Source organism: Eptesicus fuscus, chromosome 13, assembly GCF_027574615.1.
Source record: "Eptesicus fuscus isolate TK198812 chromosome 13, DD_ASM_mEF_20220401, whole genome shotgun sequence".
In the NCBI taxonomy this organism is placed as follows: domain Eukaryota; kingdom Metazoa; phylum Chordata; class Mammalia; order Chiroptera; family Vespertilionidae; genus Eptesicus; species Eptesicus fuscus.
The window spans coordinates 64,922,111-64,941,063 of record NC_072485.1 but is presented as its reverse complement, the minus strand read 5'-3'; the positions used below and the strand labels follow the sequence as shown (position 1 = coordinate 64,941,063).

Sequence of the window (18,953 nt, the reverse complement as noted above, 5' to 3'; positions counted from 1 at the left end):
CTTTGACCACATGGGGGCGGCCATCTTGTGTGTTGGAGTGATGGTCAGTTTGCATATTACCTCTTTATTATATAGGATAGCCCAGAGATGGAAGCAACTCAAGTGCCCATCAATAGCTGAGTGGATAAAAATGTTGTGGTACATATATACAATGGAATATTACTTGGCCAGCATGAATGGACTTAAAGGGTATTATGCTAAGTGAAATAAGTCAGTTAGAGAAAGACAAATACCATATGATTTCACTTATATGTGGAATTGAAAGAACAAAAGAAATGAACTATCAATATAGAAACAGACTTATAAATACAGAAAACAAACTGATGGTTGCCAAAAGCAAGGGGGGGGGGGGGGGGATTGGAGGACTGGGTGAAAAAGGAGAAGAGATTGAGAAGTACAGATTGCTAGTTAGAAAATAGCCATGTGTATGTAGTCCAGCATATGAAATATAGTCAATAATATTGTAATAACTACATATGGTGCTAGGTGGGTACTGGAAATATCAGGGGGAACACTTTGTAAAGTATATGATTGTTTAACCACTATGTTGTACACCTGAAAGTAATACAAGATAATATTGAAAGTAAACTGTAATTGAAAAAAAAATTAAAAGCCTAAAAGAAAAAGAAACACAAATTGAAAGTTACAAAATAGTCATGGGGATGTAAAATACAGCATAGGGAATAAAGTCAATACTATAGTAATAACTATATATGGTGCCAGGTGGATACTAAACTTAGTGAGGGGATCACTTCAAAAGTTATAAAATTGTCTAACCACTATGCTGTAAACCTGAAACTAATATAATATTGAATGTCAACTGTAATTGAAAAATTTTAAAAATAAATAAATTGATCCAGGAAGGATTAATTGAGAAGGGGACTCTTGAGCAAGGACTGATAGGAGGAGGTGAGAAAAGTTTGAAGATATCAGGAGTAACCTGGTGCAGGTAGAAGGAACAGCAGGGAGAGCACCTTTAAATTATCATAGAGGGATTTTCTTCTCTTTCTTGGATATATATGATTGTCCTTTCACATTATTTTGTGTAGGATACAATTCATATTCAGAAAGCACTCAAACATCTGTATTCAAGGCACTGCAATAAATGAAAAGTTACCTGCAAGGGACTTGTGTCATCCTGAACAGAAGGGATGTCTGAAGTCTCAGCACTCTCTTTTCTGGAATACTGATCCTTGGGAAGAGGAGCAGGGTTGGAGTATTCACCACTGTCCTGGAGGGTGGAGTGTTCCAATTCCTCCAATAAAGCATCTATATCATAACACAAAAGGGAATCATAGTATAGAATACGAAAGTCTTCTGGAATAATTTCCCTCTTATATAGCTCCCCCTGTCCCCCCATTCATCTCCCTCTTCTCTTGGGTTAAGGCTATTTTCCTTAAAACATCTTCCCTTACTCCTTATTTTACTTCTAGAATGTGGTCTATTCTACTAAAAGATGTTTAAAGCCTCCATATCCTGTGGCCTATTTCTTATTTCCTATGGCTGCATTCAATTTCATAGTCGCACTCTATAATTTGGCTTATTTTATTGCATGGTATTAATTTTTGTCATTTATTTGGAGTGAATCACTCATAAAGATTCCCAGTTAGAAAAAAAGTAAATTCTACATATTTTTCTTATCAGAAAAATATAAGCAATTATATTACAGTTTTTAAAAATATACCAGGATGCTAACATTTATTATTAACCTTGATGATTTTTTTCTTATATCCCAAGCACATAATCAAATTCTCAAAGGAGAGTATAAGTATTCTGTCCTTTTAGGGTATGGGGAGAAAGGGAAATTGGGAAAAAAAACCCACAGATGTTATAAAATCAAGCTAGATTTTACAGTCCAAATAGTTGATTGTTTCTCTTATATTTTCTTAAGAACAAATAATGGACTCTGACTTCAAGTATTACAATATTACCTTTCTGTTATGATGAAATTAATAACAATGAATAAAAATTAAGGATTATATATTTAATTTAGTTACCTTAATTCTTTGAAGCAGAAGATATTATTATGCTTATTTTGTAGTTCAAGAAATTACCAAATAAATTGTTTGAGTTCACACTGTTACTGAGTTCAGAACCTGGCTGTCTGATCCTGGGCTATCTGATCCCCAACCCCTGCACTAACTTCAAGTCAGAAATTCCAGACCTCATTCTCATATGGATTCTCTGGGTCATCTGGGCAAGACATGTTCTTCTCTGAAGCTATTTCTTTATCTACATGATTAAGCAATTATAGTACAATAATACTTTTCAAATTGTGGATCAACACCCATTAGTGATTCTCTAGTGGTTTCCTTACCACAGGTTGTACTTTTTAAAAGTTTGCAAAACACTGGATTATATTGTTTCTAAGTATATGCCTACCTTGGAAGTCCTCAGATGAAGAAAATGAACTTCACACATTATGAAGAAAAAGATTTTCATTTATTTCAGATGTTGGGCGGATGAATACTTCTTGATAGCATAAGAAAAGACCTAATCATTTCTTAAAAATGAAAGCCATAGATCTTTCATATGTGAAATATAAAACTGAAAGCAACGAGTGAACAAACAAGACAAGCGAACAACAAAAACTCATAGATACAGACAACAGTATGGTGGTTGCCAGAGGGAAAAGGGGGTGGGAGGAAGTAGTAAAGGGTAAAGGGGGTCAAATATATAGGGACAGAGGATATTTGACTTTGGGTGGTAAACACACAATGCAATGTACAGATGATGTATTACAGAATTGTACATTTGAAACTATATAATTTTATTAACTAATGTCACTGCAATAAATTTAATAAAAAATCTACATATATTTCTAAATCATCCATCTCACAAAAAGATTGAATTTTATATACCACTTTAGAGATAAGCAAACTGAGCTAAATTCTCCAGGGAAAATTACCCTTCACAAATAAATTTTAATGAAAAAAGAGATGGAGAGTGAACCAATAGGTTAAAGAAGACTTTAGAAACTTATAACTAATTTTAGTATATGAGCCTTAACTTAAAATAATCTGAGGGTAAAAGTAAATAAGCAAACAAAAAGAAACAATCAGGAATATTAAACACTGACTGGATATTTAATAACATTAAGTAAATACTATTAATTTATTTTAGGTATGATAAGAATATTTGATTATTTCTTTTAATAGTTTAGGTGTGATAATGGTATTTCATAATATTAAAGAATTACTATTAAAGATTTTGTGGGTGTGATAATGGTATTATGATTATTTGTGTAAGTATGTATAGATTTATTTTAGAGAGTATAATGAAATATTTACAGATGAAATTATATAATATCTGAGATTGCTTTAAAATAATACAGTTATTAAAGGAATGGGTGGGTCTATAAATGAAAAAAGATTGACCAAACCTTGATAGTTTAAACTGGTTGATGGGCACATCAGATTTCATTAAACTATTTTCTTTACTTTTGCATATGCTTAAATTCTCTATATTAAAAGATTTCCTAAAGAAGAAAAAATAAAACAAAAACTGAGGTAGAAAGAAAAAGCAAAACTTCTTTTCTCACAACTTTACTAGCCAGACTGAATGCCAAATTTTTGAGTTCCAAATTTTTAGTCTATATCCATCAAGATATAGCCCCTTTCTTTTCTATTTCTAACCTTTTCTCTAACTAGAAGTCATGGATCCTCTAGGATTAAAAATAAAAAAGCATTTACAATAAAGATTAGGTGAGAAGGGAGACCCTTTACAAGAGAAACAAATTATACCACTAAGAGTAGAAGGTTACCCTTAGAAGGACCGGCTCGCTAAAGTTATTGCAACTCTCTTTCTGGGTCAGGAGTTGACAGGCCCCTCTCTTCCTGTTTCCTGAGTGCACGTATCACCAACACCCAAAGATCATCTTGCCTTTTGCCAGATTCCGTAATTTGAAGATGACTAATTTCAGTATGACAAATATGGGATGACTGGTGGTGGGGGATACTAGACTGAAAATTCTACAGTCCTTCTCTGTAGCCCTTCATCTGCAGGAATCAAATAGTCATCGGTATTAACAAGAAAACATTTGTAAAGCAAGGTCTCTTGGAGGTCTCATTGGATTGTAGTGATTTCATTCAGAGCCAGAATCTGCTCTTGGTTTCCCTTTATCTAGTATCCCCATGTAAGAAGGACGCAAAGAGGAAATACAGGAGAATTTAGCTCAGTTTGCTTATCTACAGAATTTAGCTCAGTTTGCTTATCTCTAAAGTGGTATAAAAAAGTTTTGCTTTTTCTTTCTACCTCATTTTCTCATTTTTAAAAAAAATGTGGATAATACCCATTTTAGTGGATTGCTTTAGACACTAAAATGGTTATTGTATGTAAAAATGTCTAGTTTAAGTGATCACTTGTGCCGACCTGCCCTCCATGCTACCTCTCTCCAGCAGGAAGAGAGAACCATCCTAAGTCATTAGGGTAGCAATTGGGCTGATGGCAATTTGAAGAAGAGGTTTAGCCACTTGAATCATCAACAGGAATGTTACCCTCCAAACTGCGTGGTTCTTTCTACATTTCTGGACCAAATTTCTCTACCGTTTTTCCTGCTCAAGAAATGCAAAGCTGTGCAAATCTATTTATTTCATGTTTTTTGTTATCTGGGTTAGTCCGTTAGCCAAAACATCTGAGCCAACACATTTCTAAAATAAGAGAATACCTTGTAGCTTAATCTGTTTTGGTGTCAGGTGCTTCTGAGAGTGACATTGAGCTAGTTATTTTGCTTTTCTTGGTTTTCTCATTTTTAAAAAAAATGTGGATAATACCCATTTTAGTGGATTGCTTTAGACACTAAAATGGTTATTGTATGTAAAAATGTCTAGTTTAAGTGATCACAAAAAGTATTACTTGCTTTTTTAATTACCTGCATGAAGGCCATCAGGTATCCCTAACATAAAAAAGCAGAGCTAAACTCCATTTCTAGTGGAACTCGGGTAGAAATATGAAATTCCCCAACCCTCACATAAGATAAGAATTTGGATTCTACCCCAAGTGTCAAAATAGACTTTACCTCCAAAACAGTTCAATACATATTTATCAAACACCACCTTTTCCTCTTCCCTCCTGTAATTTGCCTTCCTTCCTCTACTCCTCCAACTCTCAAATTATACTCTAAACAATTTTTTAAAAAGACAATATGTAAAATATGTTTTTGGTCATTGTTTGCACTTTTGACGTGCCCCAAATATACCAGGACACTGTAATTAATAACCAGGACACTGTAATTAATACAGCTTGGAAATCGGGTTAGTGACTCAGTGTTAGTAAGGATGTCGGCAACAAACGTTGGCAAAGGATATGGAATACATTCCCAAGAATGATAAATCTTACGTTACTCCAAAGGCTTGAAATCAGAGATCTCTCTTGAGCAACTTGGCCAATAATTTCACTGCTGTTTTTAATTGCTTTGGAATGGAAGGAGGTATTATACTTCCAGGCCATAGTAATCTGTTCCTTCAGAGTTCCTCTGAATAAAAAGCTGAGCAATAAAAACCCTGGAGTTATTAGTGCTATGTTGTCTTGATTTAATACTAAATCCTAGAACAATTGAAACCACCCTGGCCTTTCTCCAATCTTTATGAATCCCTCATTCTTGTACTTCTGTTTCTTCTCCTCATAACACTCATTTCTTCTTTTTCTCCTCAAATCACATCTCTACCGTCGCCTACCGTGTGATCACTCTATGATCTCCAGTAGCCCCCAAAGGGCAAATGCTCATAATAAAATGACCATTTTAATCACAATTCAATCCAAAAGTATTTGTGTGGAGTTTACTCTGTGGTTAGCACCAAACTCTCTGCCTTTTGTGCCACAGAAACAGTGAACCCATATTTCCCTAATCATAGTTCCTCGTGCTTTAAATTTAGTGAGGTCAGGAGAGAAGTGAAAATAAAATCTTCCTGCACTACCCTCCATCTGGCTAGTAGCACACCCCACCACACATGGAGATGGCAGCCAGGTCTTTATTCCCTCAGAGTTTCTCTACCAGGAAGCTCCTCACTCACCCAACTCTTCCATTGTCACACACCCAAGATGCTCTGGTGCCACAGGTTGCGAGGAACTGCTTTGGTCTGTGCTGAAGAAGAGGACCGCAAAGGAACTGAACGAGACAGTGTGAAGCAGCCTCTATAACCCTTTTTGGTTCCTGTATTTGCTTAGCACTTCCTCTCTTTTGATTTGGTGAGTTTCTTTTCTTTTCTTTTTTTTTTTTTTTTTTTAATAGGTCAGAGTTTTTAAAACGGGACATAGAAAGGCAGGTAGTAAAATTTGAATTCTGGTGGTACACCGGCTAGGGCAGTGGTCGGCAAACTGCTGCTTCCGAACCACATGCGGCTCTTTGGCCCCTTGAGTGTGGCTCTTCCACAAAATACCACGTACCCTAATTAAGTTAATAACAATGTACCTACCCATATAGTTTAAGTTTAAAAAATTTGGCTCTCTCTTGCCCTAACTGGTTTTGCTCAGTGGATAGAGCATCAGCCTGCGGACTGAAAGGTCCCAGGTTTGATTCTAGTCAAGGGCATGTACCTTGGTTGCGGGAGCATCCCCAGTAGGAGGTGTGCAGGAGGCAGCTGATCGATATTTCTCTCTCATTGATGTTTCTAACTCTCTATTTTTCTCCCGTCCTCTCTGTAAAAAATCAATAAGATATATTTAAAAAAAATAAATAAAAAATAAAAAATTTGGCTCTCAAAAGAAATTTCAATCGTTGTACTGTTGATATTTGGCTCTGTTGACTAATGAGTTTGCCAACCACCGGGCTAGGGCAATTAAGATTCAAAAGTAATTTTGAAAAATTTGAGCACCTACTACATGCTAGAATTCATCTGGAATTCATGGGAATGGCATATTTGCACTTGTGTTTTTCCCCCAACGTAGGTATCACACTGCAACTATATGCATCAGGAAACTTTTTCCCCCCATGTGAAGCTGGGGGGCGGGGGGCATAGTTTGCTTCATAGCCAGCACCCGATTCATTTTGCTATCTTTATTTAATTACCCGGAAATTTTGCTTACCTAATTTCCTGAATAGATTGTAAGTCCATTGAATGCAGCAGAAGTGTATTCACTTTTGGATTCTCAGGGCTTGGTTTATTTCAGGGGTCCAAAATGCAAACAACCAAAGGAGTCATGAAGAATGAAACTGGACGGTTTAAGACACAAAGTGCTAATTGCAGATATCTCAATTAAGCATAATTCCTGCCTACTTACATTGCTTTATAGCAGTTTTCTGAACAGTGACGCTGAGATTAACTTTTACTTTGTTTTTAAACCACTGATTTTATTCACCTTGAACAAAATAAAACATTTACAAAAGCCTACTATGGAAAGAACTATAATTATAGCCTGGTGAAATAGGTATTACCCCCATTTTCACCAGTGGAGAAATAGATTCAAGGAACAGTAACTTGCTAAGATAATAGAGTTAATAGGTAGCTTTTCTACCTAATGTAATCTATATTTAACTTCAAGGCCTGTGAACTTTCCTCTATAAGACAGTGGTCTTTTTTTCAGATGATCTAAAGGAATCATTCATTCTCCATTCCCTAGAGTCACTGAAGATTTTTTTTTTTTAATTAAGATTCCCACTCTGCATTACTTTGAGCAGCCATTGGATGTCAGTGCTGTTCCAAAAGCCTGCATACCTTAAAAATGGATTTGCAAAAATTCCCATCCATCTCTGCCAGTTTTTACAACTGAAATGCCATTAGCCTTATGAAAGTGCAAAATGCTCATTAGAAAATAGAAAACATTTGCCTAATCTGAAGTGATAACTGAGCCAAAGAATTGGAAGGAAAATTGCAAGTCAGCACTTGACTTGCATATATTGTACTGTATCTGCAGCTTTAACTGAATGATTAATGTGAAATTTAAATTGGATTCCCCAGATCTTGTTTCCATCCGCTTTCTTTAGGCGTTTTACCCCCGGATGCTTTATTTTCCAGGGGTAAGAAAGTGGTCCTGCAAATTGCCCTTGGTCATAATGGATGAAAGGAAGAAAGGGATATGAGAGGCCCACTGCCATCCTTTTGTAGATAAGCAAATGGAAACTCCCGTTTATGGGATTAGGACAATTTAGTTGCACATGTTATTGGGCAGAAAAGAAATTCTGACAAAAGGGCTAATCTGACTGTGCTTCCTGCGCAGCAGAAACAGTTAAAAACCGCAGAAGCAGTTGGCCTCAGAGTAGGGAGCCTGAGGGAGGCCTTCAAGTTCCTCCAGGTTGGTGACAGGACACGCTAACAACTTCCCTCCAGCCCAGTGGCCACAGCCAAGTGAAGCAGTGGTCGCAATATCTAGCAGAAACGCAACTCCACAGTGATTTCCACAAACTTTTATTAGTAATCAAATAACTGATGGGTAGGCGCCCGAGGATCCGGCAGAACCAGATTCAGTCCCTGACCTCCAGGGGCTCACAGGTTGGTGGGTCAGACACAGGATGACGAGACGAATATTGCCGACAAGAACGCTGGCCGGAGAAGCCATCTAACCAAAACCAAGGAAAGAGCTATTATGTGACTACCAGAGAAATGCTTCGCCAACGCCGAGAAAACAAGCAGGGAAAACCTTCCCAGGAAATCCTGACAGGTAACTGGCTCAAAATTTGCGCGGGGATCTGCTTAGGTGTCGCGCTTTAACCCGGAAACACTGCCTCCCAGGAAAAGTACACTTGGACTGTGGAAATACTAAACTACTTTCCCCATCCTGCATCAGTCAAAAACTCCCGGCAACCATTTCGCCTCTGGTTTCCTACCTTCCCCCACCCCTAAACCATAGGCTAAGTAGGACTCCAACTCCCAGAATGCTTTTGAGCAAGTTTACTATGCGCATGCGTCGAAGAGGCGGCTCCTCCAGGCCCTCCCGACCCCGCCTCTGTTCTACCGCCGCCATTTTTTCAGAGACTTTCATCCGGCAGCGACGGGGCTTTTTTTCTTAAAGGAGAAGCGACAGCTCAAAAAAATTTCCCTCTTCTCCCTCAGGAATTGGCAACGCTGGGGAGAGAAAGGCCACATACAGGAAAGTGGGATCTGGGTGGAGGTAGAAGAACGCCGGGGTAGAAGAAGCGGCTTTAAGGAAGGACAGAAAGAGCCCTTGTGGCATTAGCGGATCCTTAGGGAGGCAGGTGCGCGCGCAGCCACTCCAGGGAGCGCGCCAGGCGGGGTAAGAGGTGCTTTTTTTCCCACCAACCTCTTCGCGAAACCGGTCCCTCCCACTACCCCTAGTGCGCGTGGAACTCCGGAGAGAGGGAAAGGTCACTAGGATTGTCACGGGACGCGGCCGTTTAACGGTGAGAACGGGTGCGCGGGGAAGGAAACCTCGCGCGCTCCCTTGGAGCTGTCCCCTGATTGGTTGAAGGAAGGAGTGGGGGAGGGAACCCAGTACGTCGCTGCGTGCCGGAGGGCGGGGCGAAGAAGCCATTCTTCCTCTCCGATTGGCTCGCGGAGCGTTTTGTCGGGCGCGCGCGCGGCGCCAGGGGTAGCGGGCCTTGAGTGGCAGGGGGCGGGGGGTACTCTCTGAGCCGGGCGGAGGGGTGGGGGGGGAGAGAGGAGCGCAGAGTGAGAGAGTGCAGGACGCTCCAGGAGGCAGGGGGCGGGGGGGGGAGCAGCGCCGCGGCCACCGCCGCCTCCGCCTCCACCGCCCGGGACGAGGGGGTGGGGGACGGGCGAGCCCCGATGCCGGGGGAGACAGAAGAGCCGAGACCCCCGGAGCAGCAGGACCAGGAAGGGGGAGAGGCGGCGGTGGCCGAGGCGGCTCCAGAAGAGCTCCAACAACATCCCCTGGAGGCGGCGGCGGCGGCGGCGGCGCCTGCGGGGACCACTAGCAGCCGCGTGCTGAGGGGAGGACGGGACCGGGGCCGGGCCGCTGCGGCGGCCGCCGCCGCCCCCGCCGCTGCTGTGTCCCGTCGGAGGAAGGCCGAGTATCCCCGCCGGCGGAGGAGCAGCCCCAGCGCCAGGCCCCCGGACCCCACGGGGCTGCAGTCCCAGGCCGCGAAGCCCGCGTCTCCAGCTCAGGGCAAGAAGAGTCCGCGACTCCTGTGAGTAACGCAGTCTTCCAGGCGGTGAGGTAGACCCCCCTGTGTCCGCACGCTCCCCTCTCGGCTCCCGTAGTGCCCACTCCACGTGACATCCTGCCTGCTCTGCCCCCTGCCGGCTCGCACGACAGATGTCACACCGCTTCCCTGGTGGCTGTCTTACATTCCTCGTTGTTCCCGTGTCTGTCGGGCCACTTCCCCACTCCGTGAAATCGTTCTTTGTAGCATTTACCTCTTCTCCCTCGTGACTCACCCGATCCCTGCCGTCGCAGGCTTATCCCGCACTCTGGCATCTGCATCCCTTTGTCAGCCTATCGCTTTCCCTCCTTGCGCGGCTCTCCAGTATTACATCACTTCCCCATTAAGAAACCCACAGCACTATCTGGCCTTAAAGCGGGTCGACCCCCCTACTCCCCTTCCCTTTAATTAGCTTAGGAGCCTGTAGAGCTTTTTCTCACTACTAAGTTTTCACATTACTTTGTACACGTTTTGGAAATCTGGTGCTTACTAGCAGGGAAAAAAAAGTGACTTCGCCAGTTTTGTTAAGTGTAGTCTTTCATATAGCAAACTTACTTAAATGGGTAATTTTTTTTTTTTTGCCAAGTAACGTTTTATTGTTTGTTTTTGCATACGTTTTAATGTAGGAACTTCATCCTTAAAAATTAGACTAATTAGAATTCCTTTATTTCCTAGAGATAATAGAGGAACCAGGAACATAAATATTTAAAACTGTTTATCAAAATAACCTTCCTATGTTGCAAACGCTGAAGCACACATTTGTAAATTCTAGAAGTTAATCACATTAGCCATCGAATTCGTGACTGATAACATCATTTGTGTCTTTTGATTTTCAAGTGAAAAAAGTTAGTAAAAGCAGGGAAAGTTGAAGAGTGGAAGGAATCAGTTTTAAACCCCCCACTTTCCTGATAGAGTGTGGCAAGCTGTGGTTTATACCAGACCCAGTTGGTTTGAAACCACACCTGTTCCAAAATAAGAGTTAAGTTATTGTGAGCCTTATTTGGATCTCAATTTCTTGCGCAAATTTCTTAAACAGCCTGTGCCTCATTTTCCTCATCTATAGGATATAATGTTAATCCCTATGAGATTAGTTTATGAGAATTAAATGCAGCATGTGTAGCACTTAGCACAGCTTTTTCAACCTATTTTATATCTCATGGTACACATAAATTAAATACTAAAATTCCGCAGCACACCAATAATATATTTTTTGCCAGTTTGACCAAATAAAATAGGTGTAATTTTGATTCACATCGGACGACTATTGTCGTGTTGGCTGTTGTCATTTTATTTAATAATCTAAGGGAAAAGAGGTCAGTTCCTCTGACTAGTCTGGTATTGCATGTTTTAAAAATTCTTGCTGTACATGGGTCGAAAATCACTGGCAGCACGAAGTCTGTTACATAGTGAATATTTATTAAAAGCTATTGTTTTTAATAGTGATGGTATGAAAAAGGTATTAAGTGTGTAGGGGTGTATTTTCATGTAAAATTAAACTTTTTTCTTTTTTTTCCTATTACCATACATAGGAAGGTTAATAACTTAAAATGTTTTTTTAACATTCCCTTTTATTCTCACCTACCCATTTGAGAGAGTAATATACCTATCTCCTTGACACCTTTCCCCTCCTTCTGTTTCAACAGTTTTGCTTATAGAAATGATCTCGTAAGTTTAAGATAATTGTAGCTATAGTGGTAGTAGTTTTACCATAAAAGTTTATTTTTTCCCTGATTCTTGACCAAAAAGTACCAAAATGAGTCTTTACTTCCACAATATAAATGTTACAACATTCAAACTTGGATAAGATTATTAAATTAAATCTTTTTCTCCTTCACAATATTTCTGTGGGGAGGAAGTCTTAATTCTTAGTGTACCTCCCATAATTTTTTTGTTACACATTTTCAATTTGCTGCAAGCCCTGGAAATCAAAGGAGTTTGGTAAACCTTGATTGAGCGTTAACTGGGCCTGGTGGTGTGCTGAGCTAGAGTTTATAAAGATAATGAACCCTAGTCCATTAGACTCAGTGGATAGAACATCGACCTGTGGTCTGAAGAGTCCCAGATTTGATTCCTGTCAAGGGCATGTGCCTTCGTTGCAGGCTCCATCCCCAGGCTCCATTGTGTGTCTTTCACAAAGATGTTTCTCTGTGTCTCTCGCCCTCCCTTTCACTCTCTCTAAAAAAATCAATGGAAAAATATCCTTGGGTGAGGCTTAACCAAGGACCTTGTGGTATAAGGGGAAGATTCATTGATTAGTGGAGGTGTGTGTCTGGATTATAGATTTTCAGAGTGATGAAATAAATTTTCAAACTAATTAAGTAGGAAGTTTAATCTTTTAAAAGACATTTCAAGCGGTTTTGAGTTTCAGTTTTTCTAAACCCTGGTCAAGTGCCTTCTGACCTTGATTCATCTCGGTTTTCCTAATAACATGACACATTTTTAAAAAATGAAGTAAGAAGTTTAATCTTACTCTTAATTGTTTTATTCACGTCTTCTTTCCATATCTCAACATTGCCCCCTATAAACTCCTGATAATCGTCTGTTTAACCTACATTTATTTCTCGATTGAAGAGACGGCAAATGTGCAACAGCTTGAAAGGTCAATAAATACAGCAAATTGGATTGATTGAAACCTCTTTTCTTATTAGAAGGCAAAATAATATACTAGTGGCAGAAGCATTGGACTTAGAAAGTTTCAAGTCCCAGCTTTCTGCAACTCACTAAGTGACCTTGGGCAAGTCACTTAACCTCTTTAAATCTTTTCATCTATAATTGACAATTTATGATTTGTGAAATGAGACTTACAGTTAGATGATAGTTAGGTTACAGTTTTCATAAACTTTCTCAAATTTATAAAAACTTCATTTGCATTGAAATGTTCAGAAGTTAATGAAAAGAGTAGGAAATTTTGTAAAGGGAAATAAATTTTCAGTAAATGCGCTCAAGAGAATAAATAAAAACCTAAAGGCTAAGAAAATATAAACCAAAGTTGAAAAAGGTTTTATATCAGTACTCTAAAAATTAGGCTCATCATTTTTCGTATTTTAGCTAATAATTCTGCATCACTGTAGAAGAATCTGAAGAGGTAAATATTTGTGCTTTAAGAAAGTGTGCAAGATTGTTCATTTAATTTTTTTTTTCTTTCAGATGTATAGAAAAAATAACAGACAAAGGTAAGAGTTGGTCATTCTAACCTCTAATGTACATTACACTGATTATTGTCTTATAACCTGATAGAAAATAGAATGAACTTCAGCCTGATTATTTGTTCCCATTTAAAAGTGACTTTTATTTAGTTAAGAATTATTGGAATAGATAGAACCTGTTTAGATAAAGGCAGTTTGGGTAAGTGGAACACTTTGACTTTATTTAGAAACCTAATAATGGAAAAGGAGGTTATTTGATGCCAATTTATTGCAGTTTTTTAAGCTTGCGCGCTCTCTCTCTCTCTCTCTCTCTCTCTCTCTCTCTCTCTCTCTCGTAAGATACCAAAAAGAGGAATGATGCACAATATAAAGAGTAAAGTATATGCAAAATCTTGATGCTGGTAGAGACTCAAATTATAAATGCAGCTTGAAGAATGTGGAAAGAGAGTGTTCTAAGATGTCAGCCTGGTGAATAATTAAATGAGGTCATTAGGTCATTTCTCTTTAAAGAGTTAACAAACCAAATATGTATATTGAATATAGTCTTCTTATCTGAATTATGAAGGGAAGCTAATGTTCACTTTTCCTTTCTTTAACACTTTTTAAAGGAGACTTCATTCTGGCTTTGCAGATTAGGTTATTAAAATTGATCCTACTATGTTGGGCCAATTGCTCATTTGTTTCATTATTTTTTCTAGTCATTGACTATGTTCCTTGATGCTAAGTTTAAATGTATAGCATCCATCTTAACCCTTTGCACTCGCTAGCTTTTTCCTCGATTCCTTTATTCTACTCGGGATTTAATTTTTTAAATACCCCAGATTTTACAAAGCACAGCAGTAGAATAAAAAACTGGAGTTTCTTTTCATACAAACTTAGTTATTTGGATTTTTTTTATATTTCAAATTATTGATACATTCAAAGAGTAATTTTAATCTCTATGCTAACCGTGTCGAGTCACACTCGACATCCGAGTGCAAAAGGTTAAAACTGGAACAGTTATATTCTTTAAGCATTTTTAAAGTATTGTTCGTTTATTGTATCTGACAGGAATCTACTTAACTGAAGTGTGACTGGTTAATTTATTCCTATTCTCTCTCTCTCTCTCTCTCTCTCTCTCTCTCTCTCTATATATATATATATATATATATATATATAATAAAAGGCTAATATGCAAATTGTCCCCTCGACTGGGTGTTCGCCCAGGGGGGCGGGGCCGGCCTGCCAACAGCCCCTGACCCCTTCCATGATTTCCCCCCCCCCCATTGGGGCGGGCGAGCCGGACCCCACCCAAGCACGAATTTGTGCATTGGGCTTCTAGTATATATATATACACACACACATATATATGTGTGTATATATATGTGTGTGTGTGTGTGTGTGTATATATATATATATATATATATATATATGAAGCATAATATGCTAATTAGACCGGATGACCTTCTGGACAAAGCCAGGGCTGCGAGGGGAGCCCAGGTCCCAGGTGCCAGGGGGAAGCGGTGCTGGCAGCCAGGGGAAGGAAGGCCTTCTCTTGTTCTAATTTTGTGCATCAGGCCCCTAATATATGTGTGTGTGTGTGTGTGTGTGTGTGTGTGTGTGTGTGTATACACATATATATGTGTACATGTGTGTACACACACACACACACACACACATATATGTGTATATATATGTGTATATATACACACACGCACACACATAAATAGTGAAAGCATTATTTATGAACAGAAAAACCTTTATTAAGAATATATATATATACACTAGTGGCCTGGTGCACGAAATTCGTGAGCAGGGCAGGGGGTGTGTGTCCCTCAGCCCGGCTTGCACCCTCTCCAATCTGGGACCCCTCAAAGGATGTCCTACTGCCGGTTTACAGGGATCGGGCCTAAACTGGCAGTCGGACATCCCTCTCGCAATCCGGGACTGCTAGCTCCTAACTGCTCACCTGCCTGCCTGCCTGATTGCCCCTAACCACTCTGCCTGCCAGCCTGCTTGCCCCCCAAATGCTTCCACTGCCAGTCTGATCACCCCCAACTGCCCCCCCCCCCCAGCCGGCCTGCTTGCTCTCAACTACCCCCCCCCCCCCCCCCAAGCCGGCCTGCTTGCTCCCAACTGACCCCCTGCTGGCCTGCTCACTCCAGACTGCCCCCCCCCTCGCTGTCCTGATCACCCCCAACTGACCTCCACTGACGGCCTGCTTGCCCCAACTGGCCCCCCTGCTGGTCTACTCACCCCCAACTTCCCTCCCACCCCCTGCCAGCCTGATCACCCCCAACAGCCCTCCCCACTGGCCTGATCACCCACAACTACCGTCCCATCCTGGCCTCATCATCCACAACTGCCTCTCCTCTTGGCCTCTAACTGCCTCTACCTCAGCCCTGCCACCATGGCTTTGTCCAGAAGAACGTCTGGAAGGTCTCCCAGTCTAATTAGCATATTACCCTTTTTTAGTGTGTGTGTGTGTGTGTGTGTGTGTGTGTATAAATAAATATATGTGTGTGTATGTATATATATCAAGTTAAAACCTGGATCTTATGCTGTTTTAGAGAATGACAATGTGTTAGGCCCCAGTAACTTGAAGTGGTGGTGGTTTTGTAAATAATTAGATGTCAATGCTCAGGTTTCTTTTTCTCTGAATTTTAGATTCTGAGGCTAGTATTTCCATAGTTATACCAGGCAGAAGTATTTTGTATGAGGCAAATTTTTGTGTAGAAAGTTTTATATGACTATTTTGTTTAGCAAGTTTTTGGTTTTGTTACTGTTGTTACTTGCAAAATAGGGTATGTCTGCCAAGAAGGGAAGGGCTTGTGTTCATTTTGGAAATTTTGTGAAGTGGGGAAATGTAGAGACAGCTGGCAATCAAGTATCAGAGCAGTTCTTACTAAAACAACAACAAAAAAAACAAAATCTCATCCTGCTTTTATCAGAGCTAAAAGTACTTTGTGCATCTAAAGAATATGTCTAAAAATTTTGGATTGCCATGAGGATAATTTGGAGAGTGTGGTTGAAATTTTGAACTCTTGTTGGGAGATAAATCAATTGCTCTTTGTGTAGATGTCATAAGCCAGAAATTGGCAACTACTTAAATAGTAGTTGTGCAGCTGTGGAGAGATTAAAACTGCGTCATGGGTTATTCAATCACGAAATCAATCCCACTCTAATCTACCAGTTAAATGCTCTGGATCTAGAATTAGAGCTCAGGGTTTGAATTCAAGTTCTGTCTTTTATTGCAAATAATTCCGATGCCTAGCATCCAGTGAGCACTCAATAAATAATAGCTGTTAAGTTTGTAAAATTTTAAAGAAATGGATACTCTTTTAACTCCCATCTCTATCTCTTCATCATTAGTTTACCTATTCCAGTAGCTTTCAACAGCTAGATCAGTGAATAAAGAAATGGAGAGTGTCGTAGTCACTTTTTTCTGTGCTCTTTAATATTAAGAATTCACCTCAATTCTTTCCCTTTTCCTTGTCTTTCAACTTCTCAAAAAGTTATTCTGTTGCTCCAGAACAATTTTCATGTTCAGTCTACTGAATTTTGACTGAAGTAACTCATACTGATTCCAAAGACTGAGATTTTTTAAAAATTTTGAACAGGTTGTGATATTTTCCAGAGGTACAACTCTTTGTTTTATTAATACTGAAACAACTCTCCTGCACAAATTAAATAATACTCTTCTAAAGTTGGCTTTTTTCTTATTAGTTAAAAAAAAATTCACTTTTCCTGACTTAATACTTCTGAGGTTGGCTAATATTTCAATATGGACTTTACTAATTATTTATGGGAAAAAAAAGTAGAGCTAATTATAGAAATACAGAGTAGTCTGATCAGGTTTCAGAAACTCAAGTGTCTGTTACAATAATGCTTATGTCTCAAATGGGTGACAGTACATTAGATAAGCATTTTATTTGCCCTGTTTCCTTCCTAGCCCTTTATCTTAAGACTAGAGACCCGTTGCAGGAAGATTCCTGCAAGAATAGGGCTTCCTGCGGCAGTTTCCACCGCCCCTCCCTGCTCCGCTGCCCCGCTTGCTTCCCTCCCTTCGCTGCCGCCCCACTTGCTTGCTTCTCTGAAGCTTCGCTTCCTTCTGCAGAGCTTGGCTTCCTTCTACGCTGTCTTCAGTCTTCGCTCTGCACCTGGATATGCAAATCAACCACCATCTTGTTGGGTTAATTTGCATACTCACTCCTGATTGGTTGGTGGGCATGGCTTGTGGGCGTAGCGGAGGTACGGTCAGTTTGAATGTTTCTCTTTTATTAGATAGGATGGCAGAAACCATATTATTTCTCAGTTTGAGAATGATCTATTGGACACCTTATTCCTTAGGATGGCCCATATCTTTAAATCCTTTTCCTGGTTCAGACATCCAGAAGTATAGACATAACTCATTTATGATATGTCTGAATTGTCAAACAGGCTTAGAAAGCCTTGATTATCAGCTCATTTCAGTTATAGGACATTATATAAATGAGACTTTCTGCCCCTTACCTATAAAGAAGTAACTATAACATTGTGCCAATTCTAATATATAAAGAGCCAGGGGCTGTCATGACCGAAACAACCAGATGGATGACCGAACAGCAGGCTGCGTGGGGTGACCAGGCCGGCAGGGGTGGCAGTTGGGGGAGACCAGGCCGGCAAGAGGACAGTTGGGGGCGACCAGGCTGGCAGAGGGGACAGTGAGGGGCCACCAGGCCGGTGGGGGGGGGCAGTTAGGGGCGACCAGGCCAGCAGGGGGGGCAGTTAGGGGCGATCAGGCAGGCAGGCAGGCAGGCAGGTGAGCAGTTAGAAGCCAGCGATCCTGGATTGTGAGAGGGATGTCCAGTCGTTCATCCCCCAAGGGGCCCCCCTCCATGCATGAATTTCGTGCACCAGCCCTCTAGTTATATTATAAGAACACTAGGGACCCAGTGCACGAATTCATGCACCTTGAAAGGAACTGTGGGCTGCGAGGCTGTGGTGGGCACAGGGGTGGGTTTCGGCCCATCCTCTGCACCCCTCCTCGGCCCCTTCCGCTGTGGCCCCTGGTCTCCTGTCTGCCGGGGACCACCACTCCCTTGCGCTGACGGTGCTGGCCCTGCTCACATCCACTAACAGCGTGGAGCGATTGGGGCTGGCACAAGCAGCAGGTGTAAGCAGGGCCAGCACCATCAGAGGGTGCGAGCGATGGATGTTGTCCCGATCGCCCCTTAGGAGAAGGGGGAAGTGGAGAAGCCCTCAGGGGCGATCGGGGCCAGCAGCTGCCGCTCACACCCACTGATGGTGCCGAGCGATCGGGATAGGCACCAGGTACCAGCGGGGCCGGTGCTGGCAGTGGATGCAAGCTCCTTGTGGGACTGCAGTGCGCTGGAGCAAAGAATTTTGAGGCTCGCCCCAGTGATAGCGACCAGCGCCTCACCATGGTCTGGCACCCCTGCTCATCTGCTCCACCATCCTGCCATGGCTGATGCCAACCATGTTCCCTGCTCTACTGCCTGCTACCAGTGCCCGCCATGTTCTGCGCTCGCCCCCTGGTGGTCAGCACACATCATAGCGACCAGTTGGTTGTTTTGCTGTTTGGTCTATTTGCATATTAGGATTTTATATATATAGACTAGAGGCCCAGTGCACGAATTTGTGCACAGATGGGGTCCTGCTGGCCCGGCCCCAATCAGGGCGGATCGGGGCTGGGCCTGTAGGGAGGAGGATATGGTGGGAGGTTGGCCGGCCCGCCCGGATCAGGGCTGAATCAGGGCCCCCAATCAGGG

At 41.3% G+C, this 18,953-nt stretch overlaps 2 protein-coding genes and 1 long non-coding RNA gene across 5 annotated transcripts in view; 1 reads left to right on the top strand and 2 right to left on the bottom strand.

The window, feature by feature from the left end:
• LPXN (leupaxin) overlaps positions 1–6,123 on the bottom strand; it is a 34,834-nt gene extending 28,711 nt beyond the window's left edge. The window contains exons 1-2 of the mRNA XM_054725098.1: positions 6,012–6,123; positions 1,118–1,269 (exon numbers count right to left, since the gene is read on the bottom strand). Of these exons, the coding sequence (XP_054581073.1) occupies positions 1,118–1,269; positions 6,012–6,024 (165 nt within the window). The 5' untranslated portion in view covers positions 6,025–6,123. The remainder of the gene's footprint in view (positions 1–1,117; positions 1,270–6,011) is intronic.
• A 2,203-nt stretch (positions 6,124–8,326) lies between these two features.
• On the bottom strand, positions 8,327–9,560 carry LOC129151220 (uncharacterized). The gene is made up of 2 exons (XR_008557956.1): positions 8,830–9,560; positions 8,327–8,493 (listed from the first exon to the last, which is right to left on the bottom strand). It is a non-coding gene; the product is annotated as an uncharacterized LOC129151220 (long non-coding RNA).
• Positions 9,561–9,568: 8 nt separating this feature from the next.
• ZFP91 (ZFP91 zinc finger protein, atypical E3 ubiquitin ligase) overlaps positions 9,569–18,953 on the top strand; it is a 34,399-nt gene continuing 25,014 nt past the window's right edge. The window contains exons 1-2 of one of the 3 annotated variants that reach the window (XM_054725302.1): positions 9,569–10,042; positions 13,205–13,230. In XM_054725302.1, coding sequence (XP_054581277.1) covers positions 9,681–10,042; positions 13,205–13,230 — 388 coding nt within the window. In that variant the 5' untranslated portion in view covers positions 9,569–9,680. The remainder of the gene's footprint in view (positions 10,043–13,204; positions 13,231–18,953) is intronic. The other 2 variants (XM_008148900.3, XM_054725301.1) reach the window with 2 other exon arrangements.